This window comes from Pogoniulus pusillus, chromosome 14 (genome assembly GCF_015220805.1).
Source record: "Pogoniulus pusillus isolate bPogPus1 chromosome 14, bPogPus1.pri, whole genome shotgun sequence".
Lineage (NCBI taxonomy): Eukaryota > Metazoa > Chordata > Aves > Piciformes > Lybiidae > Pogoniulus > Pogoniulus pusillus.
This window is the reverse complement of record NC_087277.1, coordinates 8,170,672-8,185,790: the sequence shown is the minus strand read 5'-3', so window position 1 is coordinate 8,185,790 and position 15,119 is coordinate 8,170,672. Positions and strand designations below refer to the sequence as shown.

The window sequence follows — 15,119 nt, the reverse complement described above, 5'->3', positions numbered from 1 at the left end:
AAAAGAGTTTTAAGGCAGAAGGGCATGTCAAGAAAGGGCAACGAGGCTGGTGAGAGGCCTTGAGCACAGCCCTACGAGGAGAGGCTGAGGGAGCTGGGATTGGTTAGCCTGGAGAAGAGGAGGCTCAGGGGTGACCTTATTGCTGTCTACAACTACCTGAAGGGTGGTTGTGGCCAGGGGGAGGTTGCTCTCTTCTCTCAGGTGGCCAGCACCAGAACGAGAGGACACAGCCTCAGGCTGCGCCAGGGGAAATTTAGGCTGGAGGTGAGGAGAAAGTTCTTCACTGAGAGAGTCATTGGACACTGGAATGGGCTGCCCGGGGAGGTGGTGGAGTCGCCGTCCCTGGAGCTGTACAAGGCAAAGTTGGACGTGGCACTTGGTGCCATGGTCTGGCCTTGAGCTCTGTGGTAAAGGGTTGGACTTGCTGATCTATGAGGTCTCTTCCAACCTTGATGATACTGTGATACTTATTTTCATTTTTTTTTAATTCTATTTTTTGCTTTTTTATTATGGAATAAGCAATTTCATTTGAATTTTTTCCCATGAAGTAATTCTTCTATTGGAAGGAGAGGTTTTGGAGCAGATGCAGGAGCAGGATTTGCTTGTACAGCCAGATGCTTTGTTTTACTCCACATAAGGACTTTCATGTCACTTGTTGACTATATTAAATCATTTTCTTTTAGCAATAAGTGCTGGAATTACTTCTCTTGTAATGTCTGTCCATGTCCCTCTTTTCAGGCAGAGGTATCAGGCATACCAGAGCACCTGGCCAGCTGTGTGAGGCCTGACCTCCGCATTTCTCCAGGAAACAGCCAGAGCTGCTCAGCCTACAGGGGTGACAGACAGCTGTCCTATGGCTTCCTTTTCCCTCCTCGTAAGTTCAAATAGCTTTTCTACAGTCTCCCCTCCCAGAACAGACTGAGGGAGGTTTTTGAGATTGTTGGGAAAGCATATGGATAGGAATGGGTTCATTTCTTCAGAGGAGCTGCTCCTCATTGATGTCACATATGGAGCCAAATGGAATGGATACAGTATTCCTTCTGCCCTTGCTGAGGACCAAGGACCCAATGCTGCAAGTTGCCAGCTCTATGAGAAATACACCACACTGGTGCCCAGCTTCATGCACCAAACCAGTAAAGTGTCTCAGTTTAACAATGGGAAAAGTGAACAAAGAATTGCAGAGTGTAGGAGGACAAGCTAGAAGCTGGACCTCTAAAGTTGGTGGGTGGATACTAACTTCCATGAACTGGGAATGAAATTCTGGTTTTTATTTCAAACAACAGTAAAATAAATGTGCATTTAATTTATAAGTCCAAATTAGGCTTTTGCATACTTGAAGAATTTCTACCAGCTTATAGAAACAGTGCCAGTAGAAACGTGTGTAAATGTGTGTCCTGAATTCTGCATTGGTTCACTCTTGGAACAACGTTCTTTTTGGGGTTAGTAAGTGTGCAGGGGACACAACTGTTTGACAGTTGTGAATTTCATTGCTCTGCCTTCTTCAGTCAGTGGCTGAAATATCTTATGGGGGATTTCTGGTGGAATTACTGGTGCAGAGGCTTGCTCAAAGGTAGGAGGATAATCCCATGCACCTCCCTCTTTTGTAAAGTCCTGCAGAGCAGCTCTCTGACTGTTGAGTCTGCAAAAATAGAAGAACTATATAAATATTTTGCCCTGGTTGGCAGTTGAAGCAAATACAAAATCCTTGCTTTCCATGCTCATATGTCACATAAAAACAGATTCTATGCCTGTAATGTACACTTCAGAATCCATCATTCAGATCACTGTTTAGCAGTATTCCACCTGCTTAATCTCTGAAGCCATTTCTTTCAAAACATTTTTTTTTATCATTTGAATTTATGATATTTAATCTAATTAGTATTTTTCTGCTTTCTTATTTTCAGAATTAAGTTCCTCTGCAGAAGCAAAATATGATGCTTTTCTAATAACAAATGTAATTCCAATGTATCCTGCATTCAAAAGTAAGTGCCCTGTCCATGGCTTTACTTATTTTCCCAATAGTTTGGTTTGATTTGTTGGTTGGGGTTGTTTGGTTTTTAGTATGCAAATTGATGGGTGAAGTTTAGAATATAAAGTTCAGTTACTGGTAGTCAGCAGATGATACATATGGAGGGGGAAAATTACCTCTCATGACCTGCTGGCCATGCTTCTTTTGATGCAGGCCATGATATGGTTGACTTTCTGGGCTGCAAGTGCACATTGCCAGCTCATGTTGTTCTCATCCGCAAGCACCCTAAAGTCCTTCTCCTCAGGGCTCCTCTCTAATATATAATATTACTTTTCTTTTATGTGCACATCCCTTTCCTCTCTAGTTTTGCCAAGAGGTAGGAAAACCATCAGAGTATTCTGGTGGCATTTTTGGCTTGGCAGGAACTGAGAAGCCTTGGAAGAATCTCAAGAGCCTGTTTTTGTGAGATTTCCAATTCAGATTTGAGACCAGAGAGGTTTGGATAAACATCAAAGCCTATGGGAGGCTTTTTCTTTTTAACCAGAAAAGAGTGTTTTCAACTGAGAAACCTCTGAGTAGGAACAAGTGGTGATGTTTGCTGGAAATGTGAGCAAAGGCACTTAAGTGATAACAGACTGCAAAATTATTGGGGATTTCCTGCTTTCAAATCACTTCATATAAATGCTCTTATGCTAATGTTAGTCTAAGCAAATTAGATGAGATGTTAATCACAGAACAACCCACTACCAGCAGCTCCTTTTGTCTAGTGGCCATTCTCTTCATTGCAACTGGGTAAAGGATTATCTGAAAATAAGTGCTGGACCTAATATCGCTCCTGGCAGATTGTGTGCAGACTGCAATATTTGGAGCAGGCTATAAAATCATTATATGGAGCTTTCTCCACAACAGGGAGAATGCAAGGTGGCAATTTTATGCTATGCTGGTTTTGGTGACAGTGCTGCCTGCAGAGGCCCTCTCCTCTGCTTTGCTTTTGTAATTCATTGTCCCGTCCTATCCCTTTGGACAATAATTCTGTATCCATATTTTCTTTAGTGAGTCCAACTTCAGCAGCTCTTGCTTTGCTGGAGCTGAAGATGATGACCTTGGGCTGGCCCTGTCTTTGCATTGGCATTGCTGTCTCTGCGTGGCTGAAGTGGGAACCTAAGTTGGGAAAAGATGGAAAACTCAGGAGGGGGAAAGCTTTGGTTTTAAGCTATTTTTATTGTAAAAGCTGATGCACTGGAGAAGCGAGCAGCTGGAGCAGTGGTACTGCCAAGTGGTTACCACAGCCGTGTTAGATAATTGCTTGTGGGGCCCTCTGCAGCAGCCCAAGAAGGGACTTCATGTGGCACTGAGCAGCCTCTGGGCAAGGTGCACTGGGGAACTTGCTGAAGCAGTAGCTGCCATCAGCATCCAGGGAACCATGGACTTTGCATTCTGAGCTGGCAAGACAAGAGCTCAACTTTTATAAGTCTTAGATTTTTCATTTTAGACACATTTCTGGTGTCATAATGTCAAAGGGCTAAAAAGAAGGAAAAGAATGATGCAACTGGAGATTCCAGTACTTGGCATCTCTGCAGGCATCTTCACTTGTTACGGCTGAGGAGGGCGTGGTGGCAGAAAGCATGTCCATCTCTGCTGCAAGGAGATGCCATGCCATAATTTAGTCATCCTTGATGACACCTAATTTAAAAGCTGGACATTCTGTGTCCAGGGAGAATTTAACTGGAAGGCTATGACTTCTGTATTTCCCTTTCTTTTAAAATGCTTGAGTTTTGCTTTTAATCACTCTGTTCCCCTTAACTAGATGAAAACAACAACGTGTTTACAGGGGCATCAAAAGCATGCAAATAGCTGTTTCTGCAGCTTGCAAAGGAACAGTAGCCTCTCTGTGCAACGTCTGTGGCAATGCCAGCCTCAGAGTGGTACCAAACATTTCCTTTATCACTGCCTGGGGAAGAATATCCACAGAGAACAAGAAGTCTGAATAGGCTTTACTGACCAAACCAAATGAAGCTGTCGTAAATCTGTAATACTGCCTTTGATTTCTCCTACCACCGTGTGAATGAGGTCCACTGGATTTTTACTTTCAGGGGAAAAAAAAATCTTCACATATTTTGACTTAGTAAAACTGTGGTGAGGTTTTATTGCTTCATTTTGATTATTTTCCCCTCCCCCCCTCCTTCTCCTCCACAGAGGTATGGAATTATTTCCAAAGAGTTTTGGTGAAGAGATATGCCACTGAACGAAATGGAGTCAATGTTATAAGTGGACCAATCTTTGACTATGACTATGATGGTTTACATGACACACCTGACAAAATAAAACAGTAAGAACTTGTCTTGAAACTGGTTTACTATTTCTTCTCTAAGTAATGCCTTTATCTTACACAGTTAATTATCTGCACATTGTTTGATCTTAGGGAGGAGATATAATTTTCTACCATTTTCTAGAGTTATTGTTCATCAAAATTGAGTGCCTCTGTAGGCAAGACACTGATAATTTTTTTCAAGTGGCAGTTCTGCAGAATGTTCATTCATCTTTGAGGTAAAGCTGAATTATATTCCAGTTAATTTATTGTCTCCAGAATTATCCAGAATAATTGGATATCAGAGCCAGCCCTAGCAATGCTATTGGGTTAGATAAGTCTTTCTTCAATTTGGTAATGCTTTCTAGCTGTCCCTGAGCTGAAGCAGCCTTTCAGCACCAGCATGTGGTGTTTCTACAGCACAGTATCAGAACATGAGCTAATTGAATGTTCATTTTCCAACAGTGTTTAGGAATCAAGATCATCTCGGCAGTGTACGTGTGTTCTCGCATGGAGGGGAGGAAAGGCCACGTTGGTTATGTAACATTCTGCCAAACGAGTTTTTTGTTCATGGATAAATGTTTGCCTTCTTCCTCCAGGTTTGTGGAAGGCAGTGCCATCCCTGTTCCTACTCATTACTATGCCATCATAACCAGCTGCTTGGATTTCACTCAGCCAGCTGACAAGTGTGATGGACCACTCTCAGTTCTCTCATACATCCTTCCTCACCGGCCTGACAATGATGAGAGCTGCAATGTAAGTTCTGCTGCACTACTGCAGCCCTGTGGTAAATACAATCTTAGGACACACGAAACTCCACTGCTATTAGATGCTAGTGCTCACTGATGTCTTGAAAGAAAGCACATAGTTAGCTCATTAGAAAAAATACTCCTCCGTGATATCAGAGAAGCTATGGAACTGTTACTGCACCTCCTGTTGTCTGGAAGAACTGACATGCAGTAGGTTGGCAGTGAACAACCTGTAGGCTTCTACGTTTTAGCAGATGCTGTCAGTGTAACTTCAGAGCTGATTGTGGGAAAGCTGTGTGTGTGCATACATTGTGCTGGCAGCTAGCCTGATGCTTTCAACGAGGTCTCTTTCCATATGCAGGTATAATGCAGTCTGAATCACGATGTCTGCTATGGCAGTCTGAATGCGTGAGACCATGTGATCATATTCAGCCCACAATATCATTACTGTGTGCTAAACCCTGCCAAGGGTAGAGTGCCAGTTCTTGACATTTCTAGAACGTGTCTTGATGCAAGGAAAAAGTCTAGGCTCTTAATGAAAGAGATGACCAAGTCCCCTCCCAGTTCTTTCCCACCTTCCTTTAGGATGCCGTATCCTGTAGTGTAAGAGTCATGGTGAAGTACAAAGGCTTTGGTCTGGTCAGAGCTGCAGAAAGTAACATGCACACTGGGAGCTGATGGAGCAGCAGCAGCGGGTCCCCATGGGCTGTGGTGCTGTGCAAGGACAGTAGTCCTCCCAGGCAGCTCCTTTTAGACTTGTCCTTCCGCCTGAACTTGTTCTCCTCTTACACAGCTGTGTGGATTCCTGCACACAGACGCTTCACTATAGACTGCCAGGAGACCATTTCCTGAATGAACACATTAATGTTATGAATTTTGTGTTGGCACCAAACCTTCAGACTCCTATTCCAGCTACAGGCAGAAATAGTCATTCCAACTCTGTACACAATTCACCTGGAACACTGTCCCTTTCTCGTTCATCAAATATGTCTGCTTTCAGGTCCCTCTTCTGAAAACCACACTTTTGGAGCAGTATCCCTCTCTTGAGCAGATCTGGCTTCCCCCTGTTTAGACTCTTAACTGCTTTGGGCAGAGATGTCTTCCACCAGAAGTCTTGTAAAGTCCTACATATGTTCCATTGTGGTTTTTTTTTTCTCTGAATCCAGATCCAGTTGAGGATCTGGAAGTTACTAATCTGGCAGTCATTAGTGCCTCTCTCCTTGTATCTCTTCCCACCTTTTACTTCATGACACATTTTTTCTTCCCTATACTGTATATCATGATCCTCTTAAATAGCTGCAATCTTTGTTTTATAAACTAGTAAGAATAATGATCTCTTTTACTCCTTGATTTCTTACATTCCAACCCAGGCTTCTTTTCATGTAATTGTGCTACTTATGATTGATATATATATATATATATATTTATATATATATATATATTTATATCTATATATATAGATAGATATATATGGGTGTATATGTATATATACATAGAGAGAGAGAGAGTTCTAGGAGGAACTTCAGTGGTGCTACAAAGTCATTAGCAAACAGTGATCTATGCTATTTCAAACACTAAAAAAATCACTCCAGAAATACTTAAATTCAGCTCTTGAATGAAAATAATTAGGCATAATTTTGCCATTCACATACAGTGTCAGTCACACTTCTGCACATTGTGTTCCACCTTATTTGTTCAAAGAAGTGAGCGTGTAAAGCCTGACATATTTCATGGATTAAATGTATGGGATAACATAAGAATTCTTCCTTAACCTCTGAGCAGCTTTCTCTTCAGATCTGAAGAAATATTAGCTTCCCCCTCACTCTGCTCTTGTTGCACACACTTTCTCTCTCTTTCCATGGCTGTTGAAGAACACCACTGCTCTTCTTACTTAAATTTGTTCCATTTCCAAACTGTGTTTATTCATGGTGAGGTTATACCCATTTATTCTTGTGTCAACATTTTTCTATGGTTTAAATAGCCCTTCAGTGGGCTTCTTTGGGATTTACCCTAGTGATGATTTATGATGATTCTCAAAGGCATATACTTCTCTATTCATGGGAGATCCAGGTTCCTTTTCACTCTTCTTGTCAGAGAGGTTGAGCATTTTAATACCCTTCCAATGCATCTATTCCAGCCTGATTAGTTTTTTTTCCTTTTTTAACTCTTTTTTTTTTCTTTTGCTTGGAAAATGAATGACATAAAGTACTCCAGCTGAGATCTTGAAAATACTTTTCTTTCCATAGGTGGTATCAGAGGAGTTGTGTCCTAAGATTTGCTTTTTCCATAGCTGTCTTATAATGGTGGCTCAGAATCATGCACCATCAGTATACTCAGGTCTTTTCTCTTCTACCTGCTGTTTCACCTGAGAAGCCCACAGCTTGGCAGAAAAATTTGCCAGCAATGTGGATAACTCAATTTCATACCGTACCAGCAACTAGATCAGCTGGTTGATGAGGGGACACAGTCTCAAGCTGTGCCAGGGGAGGTACAGGCTGGATGTTAGGAGGAAGTTGTTGGCAGAGAGAGTGATTGGCATTGGAATGGGCTGCCCAGGGAGGTGGTGGAGGCACCGTGCCTGGAGGTGTTGAAGCAAAGCTTGTATGAGACAGTGCCATGGTCTGGTTGATTGGGTAGAGCTGGGTGCTAGGGTTGGAGAGGGTGAGCTTGGAGGTCTTTTCCAACCTGGTTGATTCTGTGATTCTATGATTCTGCCTGCTCCAGGGCTTGACAAACCTTTTGAGGAAGAAACTTTACCTCATGTCCAACCTTAAACTGCCTTTGAATATTCTCCTCTAACAAGACTTTAACTTAGACCCTTAACTAAGTGTATTGAAGTCAAAGGTGGACCAGTGTGTGAGTAGGCTCCCCTCCTGTAGCCCCTTCAGGTACTGGAACAAGGGGACACAGTCTCAGTCTCAAGTTGTGGCAGGGGAGGTCTAGGCTGGATGTGAGGAGGAAGTTGTTGTCAGAGAGAGTGATTGGCATTGGAATGGGCTGCCCAGGGAGGTGGTGGAGTCACCGTGCCTGGAGGTGTTGAAGCCAAGCCTGGCTGAGGCACTTAGTGCCATGGTCTGGTTGACTGGCCAGGGCTGGGTGCTAGGTTGGACTGGATGATCTTGGAGGTCTCTTCCAACCTGGTTGATTCTATGATTCTATGTTCTGGAGTCATGCAAATGTTGTCTTTCTGGACTTGGTTTAAACCAGCCTCAACAATCCTGTGATTTATTCATATTGCAGATCTTCTGCAAACCCTTAGAAGCCTTCCTTGAATTAAAAAAAAAAAAGAAGGAGTTTTGTAGAAATTGAACTTCAAGCTCTGTAAAATGCAGGTTTGAAGGCAACAAAAATGTAACATTTCCATTTGCACTAATACCCTTGTTGAAGCCTATTTGCAGGCTAGCAACGTGCTCACTGGGCTGAAGGCTGAGCAGGAGGCTTCCCCTGGCCACGTGCTGCCAGGTAGCAGTCCTGGAACATGGCAGTGCAGGTGAAGGGGTGTGAGTGGAACATGTTCCCTTTTAATTTGCAGCTTTCTTTTCTTGTTCCAGATCTGGATTTGGGCTTTAGGTTGCTAGTGACATGGAGAAGAAAGTCAGTTTGGAGCTTAAAAGCTTGAAAACAGAGAAGTGCTGACTGGGTCATGGACGTTGGCTTTAGAACAGACAGCTGGGAACTAGCTGGTACTTAGTGTCCTCTCTGGGCAAACGATCACACTCACCCTCTTGGCCTTTGCAGAGTGACCCAATGCTTGGTCTGTAGGTCCTCTCTGTGTTGAGTAGGCTCTGACATTGCTGCAGTTCAGTTTTGACTGGTGAGAGGATCACTTTGTAGGAGAGCCTTGTTGAGACAGTCAGAAAAGGGCTTGTTCTCAGAGTAAGGACAGAAACTTATTTTTATCAGGAAGAATTTAGAGTCTCACACATGGAGTCCAAATGCCTGGAGACACAACCATTCTTTCCTATGTTGCTTCCCCAGCAGTGGTGTAGACGTACAAGCCAGAGAGGCCAAAGGGGGAAAAGTCCTGTTTGCTCTGTCCTTTTCCCACGTTTGCTCCCCGCTGTGCAGTCTGCAGGGCTGGCTACAGTGCTCGTGGGATATGTCACTGGGCTGGCTAACGCACTCAAACAGCCAGCAGCTGCAGGATTTTGCAGGGCTGATTTTTTTGATGTGAGTTACATAAGTTTGTGGATGGCTCCAACGTGCTGGAGCTGGCACAAGGCATGTAGCAGGAGCAGTCCCCTAAAAGTGATTACACCCACTCAGCCCGACCTGGATCACTCTGGTAGCATCAGCTTCCTGGTTTGTGTTTCTCTTTTTTTTTTTTTCACATGGAGAAATGCTTAGTGAAAGTCTTTTCTTCTAGCAGTGAATAAGATGTGTGTCCCAAATGCAGGACTTTACAGGTACCAACACAAAGCGCAGTCCCAGCTATGTAATGAGTTGTAATGGTCTCTTAGCAGTGAAGCAGGAAGATTAAAACACTGCTATGCAGATGAGGGGTAGGGGCAAAGTTCAAAACTAAATAGGTTTTCAAATCTGTTTTCTTGGAACTTGTTTTACCTTGGCCATTTTTGAATAGGGTGCAGAGATTCTTCAAATGGAATGGATTCTTCAAAGGGTGCTGCACTTTGGCCACAACAACCCCATGCAGAGATACAGGCTGGGGTTGGAGTGGCTGAGAGCAGCCAGACAGAGAGGGATCTGGGGGTGCTGATTGATACCCACCTGAACATGAGCCAGCAGTGTGCCCAGGTGGCCAAGAGAGCCAGTGGCATCCTGGCCTGCATCAGGAATGGTGTGGCCAGCAGGAGCAGGGAGGTCATTCTGCCCCTGTACTCTGCACTGGTTAGACCACACCTTGAGTACTGTGTTCAGTTCTGGGCCCCCCAGTTTAAAAGGGACATTGAGATGCTTGAGCATGTCCAGAGAAGGGCGACGAGGCTGGTGAGAGGCCTTGAGCACAGCCCTACGAGGAGAGGCTGAGGGAGCTGGGATTGTTTAGCCTGGAGAAGAGGAGGCTCAGGGGTGACCTTATTGCTGTCTACAACTACCTGAGGGGTGGTTGTGGCCAGGAGGAGGTTGCTCTCTTCTCTCAGGTGGCCAGCACCAGAACGAGAGGACACAGCCTCAGGCTGCGCCAGGGGAGATTTAGGCTGGAGGTGAGGAGAAAGTTCTTCCCTGAGAGAGTCATTGGGCACTGGAATGGGCTGCCCGGGGAGGTGGTGGAGTCGCCGTCCCTGGGGCTGTTCAAGGCAGGATTGGACGTGGCACTTGGTGCCATGGTCTAGCCTTGAGCTCTGTGGTAAAGGGTTGGACTTGATGATCTGTGAGGTCTCTTCCAACCCTGATGATACTGTGATACTGTGATACTGTGAATGAACCGCACAGAGATTCTTCAAATGGAACAAACCCAGCATTAGAATGGTGGTGCTTGCATTTGGAGATGACCTCTTTGACATTGCATGCCTTTTTTATTTTTCACATTCCAGAGCTTGGAGGATGAATCAAAGTGGGTTGAAGATCTTCTTAAGATGCACACTGCACGCGTGCGTGACATTGAACAGCTCACAAGCTTGGACTTCTTCCGAAAGACCAGCCGTAGCTACACAGAAATCCTCTCCCTAAAGACATACCTGCATACGTTTGAAAGTGAAATTTAGCTCTCTAACCTTACTCAGTGCATCCTTTTATCAACTGGTGTATATTTTTATATTGTTTTTATATTTATTAATTTGAAACCAGGACAGTAAAAAAAAAATATTAGTATTTTAATCCTGTATCAAATCTTAAACCCCTGTGCCATTTGTTTTGTTTCTCTAATGTTTAATATAGGTATGTTTATTTAGTAGTGCTTGTAATACTGCCTCTTGAGTCCTTACTCTGAGCTTTTAAGTGGTGCTGCAGGATTTGATATGTGCATCAAGGAAATACTAATTTCCCCTGCTCCTTTTCCACACTTGCAGTCCTGTACTCTGTACCAAAACGCTGAACATGTAAAATTACATTCATTTACTGTTAACTGTGTGACAGACATATTTAAACCCTATAGACAAATAGCATCTTAAATATAATAAACCACACATTCAGTTTTTGTAATGTGTTTTGATTTCCTTTCACAGGGACAACTGGAGGGACTTGTGGGCAGCTGAGTGCTGCCAAATCTCTCTTACTTATCAGGTGGACCCCTTCTGAAGAATTTAGGTTTGTTGGATAGAGGATTGCCAGGAGCAAAGTTGCCATGCCCTGGTTCTCAGCAGTGAGAGCGTGAAACAGATACCCATAATAGTCATAACTGGTTAGGTTTTGCCATAGGGGCAGAGCTGGGAGAGGAGGTGGTGTCATAAGGTCCTAAGGCTACCCCACCACTGGGCCCTGATCTAGAGCTGTGGGGAGGATGAAGAGTGAAATGCCTGAGTGACAGTCAGGCTGTGTCCATCCTTTCTCCACTGCTGCTGTGCTGGTTCCTGGGAATACCTGTCCCATCATCTTTGAGGGAAGCTGAGCTAGGGCAAGTGCTCATGGAGGTTATGTTGTTAGACATCTAGCAGTAAGCTTTTATCTTGTACAAGAAAATCTGGTTTTCATTATATTGTTCTAATGGTGAGAATTTGCTTCCCTTTCTGAAGCTGTCTGAGGCTTAATCCCAGCCCTCATTCTTGAAGGAAGCCCCTTGGCCTGGTTGCACATACACACCATCTGGCACTGTGAACCCTATACAGTGCACAGGGTTTGCAGTCATCACCTAGGTCAGGTCTCTGATGGCTACTATTGTGCAATCAGAGCCTCATAATCCTGGCAGGCCCCTACAAGTGACACTGATTTTATAGTCCTAAGACAGTGGAAGAGAAGGTGTTGTGCACTGGCACCTCAGTAGTGCTGTGCACACAAAAGGCTGTGCAAACGAACAACATAAATAACACAACGTAAGCAGCATTAGGATTAGTGTAGTTAAATGATGTACAAGATACATTACTGTTTAGAATGCCTCTTAAGTCTGAACCCAATAGTGGCTCTGTTACAAAGCCATTGGTTGGGTAACGTTTCTCTCTCTCTTCCAAAGTGGTTTGTGTCTGTTTCCCCTTTGAGGTTTGCAAATGCCAGAGCAAAGCGGGAAGGGCTGCAAAGCATCTCAGCCACATACACAAATGTGCAGCCAGGTCACAGAGTCACAGAATGTCAGGGGTTGGAAGGGACCTTGAAAGATCATCCAACCTCCCTACCAGAGCAGGATCAGCTAGAGTAGGTCACACAGGATCAAGTCCAGGTGGGTTTTGGATGTCTGCAGAGGAGACTCACAACCACTCTGGGCAGCCTGTTCCAGCGTTCTGTCACTCTCACAGTGAAAAAGTTTTTCCTTACGCTCATGTGGAACCTATGTGTAGCTTGCACCCACTGGCCCTTGTCCTATCATTGGGCATCACTGAGAAGAGCCTGACTGCACCATCTTTGTAGCTCTGTGCTGGACTCTTGCAAGCAATTTCCTCAGGTCCTTCTTCAGCTGAGGAGCCCAGGACTGGGCATAGTATTCCAAACGTGGCCTCACTGGGGCAGAATAGAATGGAGAACCTGTCTCAATCTAACTAATTACACCCAGGATACCATTGGCCTTGGCCACGAGGGCACATTGCTGGTTTATGGTCATTCAGCAACAGAACAAGGGGGGACAGTCTCAAGTTGTTCTGGGGGAAGTATAGGCTGGAAGTTAGGAGGAAGTTCTTCACAGAGAGAGTGATTGGCATTGGAATGGGCTGCCCAGGGAGGTAGTGGAGTTGCTGTGCCTGGAGGTGTTGAAGAAAAGCCTGGATGAGGCACTTAGTGCCATGGTCTGGTTGATTGGATAGAACTGGAGGATAGGTTGGACTGGATGATCTTGGAGACCTCTTGAACCTGGTTGATTCTATGATTCTATGATCCTTCTGTCCACCAGGACCCCCAGGACTCCTAAGGAAAATTAATCTGGCACAGTTCTAGCAAGTGACATCCCTGTAACATCCATCCAAGAGAATGTAGAAAACCAAAATGAAACATGTTAATGATCATGGTGAAGTTCTTACCAGTAGACAGAATTTTATTATTGTAGGTGTCAAATTTTGTTTACATTAGAAGAGTGCAACTCTTGAGTGCTTTAAAATCCCCCCCAAATGTTAGGGTGGAAATCCTAATAATTGGCACAAAACTCTGGGAAACATCCTGTTCTTGCAACTTAAAAATCATCTCTTGAGGTGGTCTGGTAGCACAGAAATGCTTTCCTGTGAGCTCTTGGCCATTCGTACAAATGGCTATTTCCTCTGGATTTAAAAGACTTTTCACTTAAGCTCTAATTCCTCCAACACCAGCCTCAGAGATGCTATCATGTGGTGGTTTGTAAACTAAAGACCACCGCTACTGTGCAGCTTTGACATTCAGCTGTTGCTGTATTTGATTGTTTTTTAATCCACTTGCACTAATGATGGAAATCTTTTAATTTCTCCCAAAATAATGTGACATTTATACCAAAGGAACATTTAAGCTCAGAAAGATAATCCTTGTTTTCAGAGAAGGTTGCTTTTGAAATGCATTAAGTGAAGATGTTGGGAGAGACAGTTTAACTCTTCCTCAATTTCACTGAAAAATGCCTGCTAGTGTCTAGAGAAATGTTATTTTTCACTCAGTTGCTTACTGTGAGCATAAATGCCACCAATTTACTTCTAACTAGGTCTTTTAAGTCCTTGCCCCTGTGCTCTTCTGTGCTATTGCTATTTTATTTGACTGTGCTGAGAATTGCTTGTGGCAACTCTGTGACCTGTGTGAGGTTTTGCTGCCTCTTGGAAGATGCCTTACCAACGCCATGGTGGGTTTACACCACTTAGAGTTTGGGAACTACCCCGCAAAGGTCAGTTACCAATCTACGCACAATTTGGAAGTAAAATGAAATTATCATTTGCAGAAGTAGGCTAAATAGAAAAAGTAATAAACATATGTAAATACATATAGAATCATAGAATCATAGAATCAACCAGGTTGGAAGAGACCTCCAAGATCATCCAGTACAACCTAGCACCCAGCCCTAACCAATCAACCAGACCATGGCACTAAGTGCCTCATCCAGGCTTTTCCTGAAGACCCCCAGGGACGGTGCCTCCACCACCTCCCTGGGCAGCCCATTCCAATAGGAAATCACTCTCTCTGTGAAGAACTTCTTCCTAATATCCAGCCTATACCTACCCTGGCACAACTTGAGACTGTGTCCCCTTGTTCTATTGCTGGTTGCCTGGGAGAAGAGGCCACCCCCCACCTGGCTACAATGCCCCTTCAGGTAGTTGTAGACAGCAATAAGATCACCCCTGAGCCTCCTCTTCTCCAGGCTAAACAACCCCAGCTCCCTCAACCTCTCCTCATAGGATTTGTGCTTCAGGCCCCTCACCAGCTTTGTTGCCCTTCTCTGGACATGTTCCAGCACCTCAACATCTTTCTTGAATTGAGGGGCCCAGAACTGGACACAGTTTGTATATGTACATATACAAACTAGACAATAGCTCAGCTACCCACTCCCACCCCCCCAAAGCCCAGATGCTGCCCTGGACACCGCAGCCTGCAAGACCTCACTAGTGCAATGTAACCCAATGTTCTGCCCAGAGCATGCAAGGCCAGAGGGAGACACAGTGAGAAAAGCAAGCAGGCAAGAGAAAAAGAACACTCTGAACTCCTAACTGTATAGGAACAATAACATGTCAATGAAATGAGATAAGGCTACCTCTTATGTTCTGTTCAGTCCCTTTTTGGGATGTACTCTCCAACTCTTTCTAAAACTTTATTTGCAATGAAGACACTTAAACTGCAACGAGCACAGTGCACAGCTAAAACCTTGTAATTCCCTCTAAGCAAACACAAGCTCTGCAGGAACAACAGGCATTTGTGAGGAAACTTGCAGTTTCCCTGTGGTGTTCATCAGGGTGAATGTTAGCTTAGGGCAGCACATAGGAAGGACCCCCTCTGCTTTCCACTCCTGTTAGATGACTTTGAAAATATAGAATACCAATTGCTTCTGTTCCATGTTTCCTTTTCTTGCTGTTACACTGGCTCCTGCAAGAGGTCCACTGAGGAGAGCAAG

At 44.2% G+C, this 15,119-nt stretch overlaps 1 protein-coding gene across 5 annotated transcripts in view; it reads left to right on the top strand.

Moving 5' to 3' along the window:
• Positions 1-11,125, top strand: part of ENPP2 (ectonucleotide pyrophosphatase/phosphodiesterase 2) — a 72,568-nt gene extending 61,443 nt beyond the window's left edge. For all 5 annotated transcript variants that reach the window (XM_064154200.1, XM_064154201.1, XM_064154197.1 and 2 more), the window contains exons 21-25: positions 739-874; positions 1,905-1,982; positions 4,166-4,298; positions 4,877-5,033; positions 10,519-11,125. In XM_064154200.1, the coding sequence (XP_064010270.1) occupies positions 739-874; positions 1,905-1,982; positions 4,166-4,298; positions 4,877-5,033; positions 10,519-10,689 (675 nt within the window). In that variant the 3' untranslated portion in view covers positions 10,690-11,125. The remainder of the gene's footprint in view (positions 1-738; positions 875-1,904; positions 1,983-4,165; positions 4,299-4,876; positions 5,034-10,518) is intronic.
• The last annotated feature ends 3,994 nt before the right edge of the window (positions 11,126-15,119 follow it).